The sequence below is a fragment of the Prinia subflava genome, chromosome 35 (assembly GCF_021018805.1).
Source record: "Prinia subflava isolate CZ2003 ecotype Zambia chromosome 35, Cam_Psub_1.2, whole genome shotgun sequence".
Taxonomy (NCBI): Eukaryota; Metazoa; Chordata; class Aves; order Passeriformes; family Cisticolidae; genus Prinia; species Prinia subflava.
The window spans coordinates 793,031-803,235 of NC_086281.1; the positions used below are offsets into that span (position 1 = coordinate 793,031).

Genomic DNA, 10,205 nt, shown 5'->3' on the forward strand with positions numbered 1-10,205 from the left:
TTGCATTATTTTAGGACTGCAAAGGGTTCCTTGTCTGTCTTTCGGAAGACAAAGAATAACCTGTATATGTGGCTATATTTTGGTGGGGTTTGTTACAGGAAAGAGAAAATATGAGTAAAAATCATCAGTAGAAATCAATCCTTGTCTGTCTTTTGGGAGACAAAGAATAACCTGTATATGTGGCTATGTTTTGGTGGGGTTTGTTACAGGAAAGAGAAAATATGAGTAAAAATCGTCAGCTAAGAGTAGTTTAATACTGAAGAAATGATCTGATCTGGAAATTCAAAGGTACAGCTGAAGAACACAGATGTGATTGGACTGAAGTCAGGAGTAGCCTGGAGATGACAGTGACAGGAAATAGGAAATCACATTTACTCCCCAGATTTATTACTGACACCCCTGGAATGCTCCAGCATAGCCTAAAGTTTCCTATTCCTTTAAAAATGATATAATTTAACACCTTGTACAGACAGACCTCCAAACCCCTGCAAGATGTCCTGCTACGACCTGTGCTCCACCTCCGGCTCCGGCGTGCTCCGGCCGCAGCCCCTGGCCAGCAGCGGGAACGAGCCGTGCGTGCGGCAGTGCCCCGACTCCACCGCCGTGATCCAGCCTCCCGCCGTGGTGGTCACCTTCCCCGGGCCCATCCTCAGCTCCTTCCCGCAGAATTCCGTGGTGGGATCTGCTGGAGCGCCCGTCCTGGGGGCCTCGGGGGCCTCCCTGAGCTCTGGGGGCTTTGGCTCCCTGGGCTACGGCGCATTCGGCTCCCTGGGCTATGGGGGATTTGGCTCTGGTGGATATGGGGGTCTCTATGGCTATGGGGGCTCTTCCCTGGGCTATGGGGGTCTCTGTGGCTATGGGGGCTCTTCCCTGGGCTATGGGGGTCTCTGTGGCTATGGGGGCTCGTCCCTGGGCTATGGGGGTCTGGGGTCCTGTGGGGGGTCCCGGGGCCTGTACGGCTCTGGCAGATCCTTCGGCTCCTGCGGCGCTTGGTCCTCCCGCTCCCGCCGCGGCAGCTGCGGCCCCTGCTAAACCCGAGGGGAAAATCCCACGTCAGGTCACCACCAACAGATGAAATGTGATGGTTTCACAGCTGAACACCTTGGAACCACCCCTGCTCTACCCCAAGACCACGAATTTGTAGCTGTTCAGGCCCTTTTTGAATTTCTCCTCTTTCAGCCTCTGCCTTAAAGCTCCTCCAGTCCCATTTCTGTGTTTCCTGGGGTAAATCCAGGACAAAAGGGCTCAAAAACGGGTCCTGCTTGTTCACATCAACAGCTGGGATTTGGAAGAGAACCCGAATCAATCACATGTGAACATGCCTCTGGCTGGAGAAGAATTTCTTGCTTCTTGGAGACTCTGCAAATGTATTGTTTTTCTTGCTGTCATTAAAAATTTGTTGCATCAAATTTGCCATGTTCTGGTGTCCTTTCCTCCTGTTTTCACCATTGTTGTTTGCCTTTGGAGAATCCTCACCTGTGCAGGTGTCAGTAACAGCCTAAAATATTCTGGAATCATGGAAGGGTTTGGGTTGGGAGGGATCTTAAAGCTCCTCTCATGGGCAGGGACACCTCCCGCTGGCCCAGGTTCATCCAACCTGGCCCTAAACTGTGGAGATGAACGTGCTGCCCAAAAAACCAGGGAATATCAAGTTTCAGTATGAATTTCTTCCAGGTGAAGCTTTCATCTCTTTGAGCTTCAGGTCCTGACTCAAATGTTTCCTCAGTCAAATATTTAAACTCTGTCCTCAGGAATAACCTCGGCAGGAAGTTAAATCAATTAAATCTTTAAATGAAGTTTTCTGGGCTGCAGAGTGGAGCTCTGAAATTTGAAGTCTTTCTGTATAATCATGAAATGTCAAGTGTTGGATGGCTTTTGATGGAAAAACAGCTCCTTCAGGGATTCATTCACACCAGCAAGAAAAGCTGGAGCAGGGAGAACCAGGGAAAATGGTACCTGGAAAAATTAAAATTAACCTGCGTGCAAATCCCCCCTTCTTCTGTGCTCTGGTGAGATTCCACCTTCCAGGATCTACAGGGAAGCTGGAGAGGGACTTTTCCTTGGGAACTGGAGTGACAGGACAAGGGAGAACGGATTCAAACTGACAGAGGGGAAATTAAGGTTGGATATTGGGAAGAAATCTTTCCCCGTGAGGGTGGATGGTCCCTGGCACAGTTTTCCAAGGGAATTCCTGGTTGCCCCATCCCTGGAAGTGTCCAATTGCTGGAGCAACCTGGTCTAGTGGGAGATGTCCCTGCCCATGGTGGGGGGTGGAAGGAGAAGATTTTTAGAAGATTTTTCGTTATTATTGAATCCCAGGACAGCTGGGGAGGGAGGATTCCTGCTCCCAAATCCTGAATCAAGGAACAGGGACTGACTTCACTCCCAGCTGGGACATTCCAGGTGGTTTTGAAGTCTGAACCTCAGCCCATTGCAAGGATATGAATTTTCCCCCTCCCTGTATGGAGAAGAGTGTTGCAAACCCACAGCCAGAGAAATTAAAACCAAAACTTTGATTTTTTTTGCAGAACAGAATCACTTTAATAAGGAAAAAAGCATTCACAGAAAAGAAGAATATGAACATTATCAGATCACAGGCAACTCCATCACTGGTTACTCTTTTCCAGTCAGGCAATGAAGTTGCATTTTGGAAGAACACAAATTACTGTTTTATCCCACATATTAAGCACACACAGATGGGAAATAAATAAAATAAGCCCAAAAGACAACAAGCAGAAGGTGAATGATTCAAGGAGGAGTTGTGCCCTTCCAGCTCCACCGGAGTGGGGTGGCCGTGGTCACAACACCTCCTCTGGGGCCAGGATTGTGTCTGTCCATTGCCGGTTATTCCTTAATCCGGGATATTTCCGTGGGGTTTAGCAGGAGCCCCAGAAGCCGCGGCCGTAGCGGCCGTACCAGGAGGAGTAGGGGCTGCAATAGCCAGAGCCAAAGCCTCTGCCAGAGCCGTACAGGCCCCGGGACCCCCAGCAGGACCCCAGACCCCCATAGCCCAGGGAGCCGTAGCCCCCGTATCCATAGAGACCCCCATAGCCCAGGGAGCCGTAGCCCCCGTATCCATAGAGACCCCCATAGCCCAGGGAGCCGTAGCCCCCATAGCCCAGGGAGCCGTAGCCCCCATAGCCCAGGGAGGCCCCCGAGGCCGCCAGGACGGGCGCTCCAGCAGATCCCACCACGGAATCCTGTGGGAAGGAGCTGAGGATGGGCCCGGGGAAGGTGACCACCACGGCGGGAGGCTGGATCACGGTGGTGGAGTCGGGGCACTGCCGCACGCACGGCTCGTTCCCGCTGTCGGCCAGGGGCTGCGGCCGGAGAGCGCCGCAGGCAGAGGAGGGGTACAGGTCGTAGCAGGACATCTTGCAGGGGTTTGGAGGTCGGTAGATGCTGAGGAGAGAGCAAAAGACAGAAATTCGGGGGTTAGAAGGTTTGATGGTTGGGCACGCGGATGAAAATTATTGTTATGTCTCAAGTCTTGGTGGTCCTTCCTCCTCACCAGGGTTTTTGGAAATCACTTGCACTCTGAGCTGGAAAAGGAGGTAAAAAATTCTAAAATCCAGCAATTTGCATTAAAATAAGGAGTGGAGTGTTCTGAGCATTCCCTGCTTTGCAATCTCAGTGCTCTCTTTTTCCAAAAATGTGGATTTTTTTCAAAAATTCTCCTAAGGTGTCCACACACAAGAGCAAGTGGGAAATGTTCTGAAATCCTTGTCCCTTGTAACATCCACAGAACTGTGACTTATTTCTCCACATTAAACTGAAAACTGGGAAGCAAAAGCAGCAAGAGCAAAGTGACTTTGTCCAAGGTCGTTGGGTGAGTCATTAGGAAAACTCAGATTTGGGTTCAGCAGGTTTGCATGAGATGGAGCTTATAGAGAACTTAATTACAGTAGCTTCATCTTCCCACTCATCCCAATTTTGCTGAGAGTCAAGGGAACAGCAGATTATAGGATTGTGAGCGTCCGGCTTTCCCAGAAAGGCGTTTGACAAGACAATAAAGAACAAATCTCTAACGATGTTCTGTAAATCCTTAACAGAGTTTTGAGGAGGAACTTGAAAGCAGGAAGGTGAAGGAGAGAGAGCCTGAGGATTTTGGGCAGCAGGACACAAACGAGTTTATCACGTGTGGATAAAGACGGGGTGACACCCTTGAACCTTTTATGCAAACATTGAGATGGGTTAAACGTATCAAAATGAGGAGCAGGGAATCCCAGGCTTCCTCCAGCTGGAAGTGACTCAAAGGGCTCAACTCCGACTCCCTGCTCTTGGTTATTTAGAACTAAACCAGAGAATCTTGGAATTGCCTGGGTTGGAAGAGACCCCAAAGATCATCCCTGTCCCATGGGCAGGGACACCTCCCACTGTCCCAAGTTGCTTTAAGCTGCATTCCAACTGACTTTGGATGACCCAGGAATGGAGAATCCATGGAATATCCAGTGCCAGGGCCTCCCCACCTTCACAGGGAAGGATTTCTTCCCAATATCCAACCTAAATTCCCCCTCTGTCACCCTGACCCCACTCCCTGTGTCCTGCCCCTGCAGTTCCTGAGGAAAAATCCCTCCCCAGCTTCCCTGGAGGCCCTGCAGGTCCTGGAAGGTGCTGTGAGGTGTCCACACAACCTCCTGTCCTCCAGGCTGAGCATCCCCAGCTCTCCCAGCCTGGCTCCATCAGGGAGGGGATCCAGTCACCGTCTATTGCTCCAAGGTCTGGCGTTCCTGACACCAAGAACTCCTCAGGGCTCCACAAATTGAAAAGTTCTATCTCCCACCCCAGAGACAGAAAGGTCCTTGATCTTTCCCAAACCTATGCAAAGCCACCCAACAGAAAGGATGTTGGACACCAGCTCGAGTCGAAACCGAAAAAAGAAAACGCGCCCAGAGCGAAGGAGAAGATTCCGACTTACCCAAGTCTCGAAGAAATCAAGGGAAGCGTTTGGAGGAGAGAGGAGACGGAGGAGCTTTTATATCAGCTGGAGGCACCAGATCAGCATCTCTCAGCAATTTCAAACTCGTGCAACCACCAGGATGATGAAACTGTTGGGTTTGTTATTGGCGTTTATGAGGCCTTTCAAATTTGTTTGGAATAATGACCTAAACATCGCCTGAGATTATGGAGGATTCTTTCATCTTGTGACGACTTGGGGGGGAAAATTAATATTCCTGTCACTTCCTTGGAATTGCATCAGGAATGGCCAAACCAGCTCCTCTTGGTATTAACTGGGTTTATCGGAATCACAAATTACACCGGAATTTAATCCCAAGCAGGAAAAACAGTGAAATCCTTAATTTTGGCGGAGCCTGGAGACTTCCATGGAGGGGACAGAGAGGAACCTTTGTCTTCCTGAGGTTTGGTTGGGTTTGGGAGATAAACAAGGAAGGAATTCATGAAGTTAACTAAAGCCACAGAGGGGTTAGAAATACTGAAGAGGATTTTTCCAGGTGTTGATGGTCCGATGTTGTCCGGACAAAGATGGTACCTGAGCACATTGAACAGACTTGAGGAAATGTGGGATTTTGTTGGAAAAATGGATCCTCTGGCACAAAAGTCAAACTGGGACGGAAGTGCTTTGAATTATCACCTCGGGTCGTTAAGAATTCATGAGCTCCTGTGATACACAAGTCATAAATCCCAAACAGGGCTGAGCTGGAAGTTTCTGGGGTGAGGGAACGATCAGGAATTCGGAATGTGTGACACAAAGGCTCCTTCTCGCCTCGTTTACGGAGGGGCCATTTTAATATTGCACACTCCACGCTGTAGATGATCCCTAAATGGTGAGGTGGGGTTCTCAGCCTTTGGGGGGCAGGGGGGTTTGGGCAATAATCTTTTCAAGCTCCCAGGGAGCAAGTCCATGCAAATCCCACAGATTAAAGGCACGGAGCTGGATTTAGGTGCCTCACAATTATGGAATGACATCACGTTCAAACACCTTCGTCAAGATATTTGTGTCCTTGGTATCATCAGTTCAAGGCCGAATACTGGAGGGGGGGGGGTTGTTTCCCCTTCAGGATTTTTTTCCCAGTGAAAAAGGATTCAAAATAAAAAATTCTGAATAAAACCAGGAATTTCGTGAGCTGTATTTTATTTAAGCCTATTCCAGGGATGGGCTCTGCTCCCAGGGAACAAGAGACAGGAAAACAGGGAATGCCCTTGGGTGGGCTACAGTCACATCTCAGACTCGACGGTCTTGGAGGGCTTTTCCAACCCAAATAATCCCAAGATTCTCTTAAAAAAAACCATTTAAGATGCTTTCCATGCCTTCCTTTGGGTTCCACGTTGTCCTCACGTTGGGCAGTTGATAAAAACGACCACCCCAAAGTCACTCTAAACTATTTTATCATCTCCAGATGTATTTTTTTTCTTAATGGAAGAAAAGCTCCGCACACCGGGTGACCCCAAGCCAGCGGACGGGTTTTGCCATTAATGACGGAGCAGCTCCGGAAGAGATTTGGGATAATTCCTGCTGTGAATGGGATGATAACAGCCATGAGGGTGACTTGTCACCACTCCAGATGAAAGAGGGTTCTGTGACGAAACGTCCCCACCACGTTTCACGAGACCTCGGATCAGTAAACAAACACGGAGTCAGCAGAACTTTGAGGATCTGCGTGTCGCATTTGTTTGGGGTTTGCCCCAATTATGCACATCCCCAAATTGCACCTTAGGTGATCCTCGGGATCTCGGGAATGGTATAAAAGCTCTCCCAACCCAGGGCTCTTCACCTCGCCTTCCTTCCTTCACTCACCTTTGTGAAAAAGGTAAGCACCACTCTAAGGGATCCTCTCCCCTTAGAATTCTCCCTTAGAAAATTCCAGTCTCTCTTTTCTGCTGGTTTTAATCAAGGTCGTGGGATCATCCATAAGGATTCTAATAATTGGATTATTTTGTGATGGTTCTGTTTTGATTTGGTGCTGGACATTCATGAGTTTGAAACGGTACAACTGTTCTTTCTTGCTGGTAGAACGCAGAAAAAATTACCAAAGCAGCTTCCAAAACCTTGCAGAAGGTTTGTTTTATGGTTTATATCATGGGATTTGTCTGTGCAGACGTGGTAGAAGCTTAAGGATCAGCCAGGCCTTAGAGGAAGGAGCTGGAGGGTCTCAGCCTGGAGAAAAGGAGGCTCAGGGGGAATTTCGGGCTCCTCACCTCTCCCTGTCAGGAGGTTCAGGTCGCACACAGAAGGAATTTCTGCTGCTGCAGGAGCTGCCACAAACAACGGTGGAAGAAATTTAGGGAGGTTGGACAATATCTTTGTGTGGTTTGGCAGCGGGGTGGAACGAAGAGCTGATTTTAGATGGGGATGAAGTACAGGAAATTAGGAATGAGACCCCAGGAGAGACAACCCACAAAACCCCACACTTTTTTGGAAAAACAGAGCAATGAGATTGCAAAGCAGGGAATGCTCAGAACACTCCGCTCATTATTTTAATGCAAATTGCTGAATTTTAGAATTTTTTGCCTCCTTTTTCAGCTCAGAGTGCGAGTGATTTATAAAAACCCTGGTGAGGAGGAAGGACCGCCAAGACTTGAGACATAACAATAATTTTCATCCACATCCTCAACTGTCAAACCTTTTAACCCCCGAATTTCTGTCTTTTGCTCTCTCCTCAGCATCTGCCAACCTCCAAACCCCTGCAAGATGTCCTGCTACGACCTGTACCCCTCCTCTGCCTGCGGCGCTCTCCGGCCCCAGCCCCTGGCCGACAGCGGGAACGAGCCGTGCGTGCGGCAGTGCCCCGACTCCACCACCGTGATCCAGCCTCCCGCCGTGGTGGTCACCTTCCCCGGGCCCATCCTCAGCTCCTTCCCGCAGGATTCCGTGGTGGGATCTGCTGGAGTGCCCGTCCTGGGGGCCTCGGGGGCCTCCCTGGGCTATGGGGGCTACGGCTCCCTGGGCTACGGCGGATTCGGCTCCCTGGGCTATGGGGGTCTCTATGGATACGGGGGCTACGGCTCCCTGGGCTATGGGGGTCTGGGGTCCTGCTGGGGGTCCCGGGGCCTGTACGGCTCTGGCAGAGGCTTTGGCTCTGGCTATTGCAGCCCCTACTCCTCCTGGTACGGCCGCTACGGCCGCGGCTTCTGGGGCTCCTGCTAAACCCTCCGGATGATGTAGAAGGGCAAAGCAAAAATGCAGATTTTTCTTCGCTTTAAATTCCTTCCTGATGCCTCCACGCTGTTCAATCCCTCATTATCTCTGTCTTTATCACCCCTGAGGCTGAAGGCAGTGACAGACTGAAGTGTTTTTCAAGCTCTGCCTGCATTTACAGTCCTGATGTTGTTTGTGTTCTTTTCGTTCTCATTAAAACTCTGTTGCATCACTGAAAAATCCTCGTGTTGGGCTTTTGTGTCCTCACCTACCCTGGGTTTGCCAGCCTGGCTGGGTAAAGCTCCCTGCTCAGCAGGAGGCTGCAAAAACATCGGGCAAACCCTGCCCAGAGAGGGGGAATTCTCCGTGGAGAGCCTTCCATGGGGTTTTTTTACCCATGAATTCACAATTTCAGTGAATTTACATTTACTGAATTAAAACGTGGTGGCCAAAGGTGAGCAGGGAGTTTTTCCTGCATGCTGAGCTCTGTGGGCAGAGGGAATTTCTTTCAATCCACAACAGGGACCTCATGAGTGGCCACGGAACCACAGAACCGGGTCAGAAGAGCCTTGAAAATCGTCAAGACCATGGGCAGGGACACCTTCCACTACCCCAGGGGACTTGGGCAGTTCCACGGATGGAGAATCCATGGAATCACCTGTGCCAGGGTCTCACCAGGAAGAATTCCCTCCCAGTATCCTGTCCAAACCTCCTTTCTGCTGATTTTAACCCGTTCTCCCTTGTCCCGTCGCTCCAGACCCTTCTAAAAAAAAAAAATTCATCTTTCCTGTGGCTCCCTTTAGGCCTGGAAGGCCACAGAACCTTCTCCAGGCTGAAAAATCCCACTTCCCTCAGCCTTTCGTTTCGTATCCCCGGCATTTCAGACTCCTTTGGCTCTGTTTAATTTATTTATGTATTAAACAGAAATAGAATTTGTGTCCACGTTTTATAAGTAGCCTAAAACCCAACAAAAGCACTGTGCAGTATTTGCCATTATCTTCTTATGTCATCAGCAAAGCACAAAACCAACTCCCGATTGAGGCAGATCCTTATCTCCCGAGGAGTTTCCCTTATCTGGTTCAGCTGCCAAAAGATCCCGGGGTGTGAATTTTCCTGCAGCAAAAAGGATTTGTTGAACTTCACCATGTGTAGAGAACTTCTGACCAAAAACAGAAGGAAAAACATGAATTAAAAAAATGCTAAAGTTGCTGTAAGTGCCCGGCTCTCCTCTCTGTAATAGGACAGCAAATTTCTCAGTGTTGATTGCCTAAAAAAGCAGGGGAAATCCGGGTTTTATTTCACTGTCTCTGGAAAATTGAATGATTCCCAACACCAACTCAGAGCTTCCCCAGTGGTCTCCAAATGACAGGCGGAGGGGAGGTTCTATGTCCTGCCAGGACCTGAAAAATCAGTCAGAAAAAAAGTTGTCTACCTCCTGCCAGGACCTGAAAAATCAGTCAGAGAAAAGCTGTCTACCTCCTGCCAGGACCTGAAAAATCAGTCAGAGAAAAGCTGTCTACCTCCTGCCAGGACCTGAAAAATCAGTCAGAAAAAAAGTTGTCTACCTCCTGTCACGACCTGAAAAATCAGTCAGAGAAAAGCTGTCTACCTCCTGCCAGGACCTGAAAAATCAGTCAGAAAAAAAGTTGTCTACCTCCTGCCAGGACCTGAAAAATCAGTCAGAAAAAAAGTTGTCTACCTCCTGTCACGACCTGAAAAATCAGTCAGAGAAAAGCTGTCTACCTCCTGCCAGGACCTGAAAAATCAGTCAGAAAAAAAGTTGTCTACCTCCTGTCACGACCTGAAAAATCAGTCAGAAAAAATTGGGAAAATCGAGCTTGGAAATCTCACGGAAATGGGAAAATTTGGCTTGGAAATCTCATGGAAATGGGAAAATCGGGTGTCCACCTCTAGGCCCCTCATGGCAAGGAGGACACCGAGGGGCTGGAGAATGTCCAGGGAAGAAAACGGGGCTGGAGCAGCTGGAGAAGGAAATGGAGAATCCTGAGAGAACTGGGGGGGCTCATCCCAGAGAAAAGGGGGATCCGGGGGGGAGTTTGAGCTCCTCCAGGGGGGATCTGATCCCAGGAAAGGGGACACTTGGAAG

At 49.4% G+C, this 10,205-nt stretch overlaps 3 protein-coding genes across 3 annotated transcripts; 2 read left to right on the forward strand and 1 right to left on the reverse strand.

The window, feature by feature from the left end:
- Positions 1-492: 492 nt before the first annotated feature.
- On the forward strand, positions 493-1,032 carry LOC134563277 (scale keratin-like). Its single transcript, XM_063421142.1, has one exon. The coding sequence runs from the start codon at positions 493-495 to the stop codon at positions 1,030-1,032; it is 540 nt and encodes a 179-aa protein (XP_063277212.1).
- Positions 1,033-2,876: 1,844 nt separating this feature from the next.
- Positions 2,877-3,374, reverse strand: LOC134563279 (scale keratin-like). Its single transcript, XM_063421144.1, has one exon. It carries the CDS (start codon positions 3,372-3,374, stop codon positions 2,877-2,879), a length of 498 nt encoding a protein of 165 aa, XP_063277214.1.
- Positions 3,375-7,651: 4,277 nt separating this feature from the next.
- LOC134563285 (scale keratin-like) lies at positions 7,652-8,127 on the forward strand. The gene has a single exon (XM_063421156.1). It carries the CDS (start codon positions 7,652-7,654, stop codon positions 8,105-8,107), a length of 456 nt encoding a protein of 151 aa, XP_063277226.1. The 3' UTR covers positions 8,108-8,127.
- Positions 8,128-10,205: the final 2,078 nt, after the last annotated feature.

Bases quoted from the DNA above. Each gene is read 5' to 3' on its own strand.
- LOC134563277 (XM_063421142.1), top strand. From the start codon at position 493: ATGTCCTGCTACGACCTGTGCTCCACCTCCGGCTCCGGCGTGCTCCGG.
- LOC134563279 (XM_063421144.1), bottom strand. From the start codon at position 3,374: ATGTCCTGCTACGACCTGTACCCCTCCTCTGCCTGCGGCGCTCTCCGG.
- LOC134563285 (XM_063421156.1), top strand. From the start codon at position 7,652: ATGTCCTGCTACGACCTGTACCCCTCCTCTGCCTGCGGCGCTCTCCGG.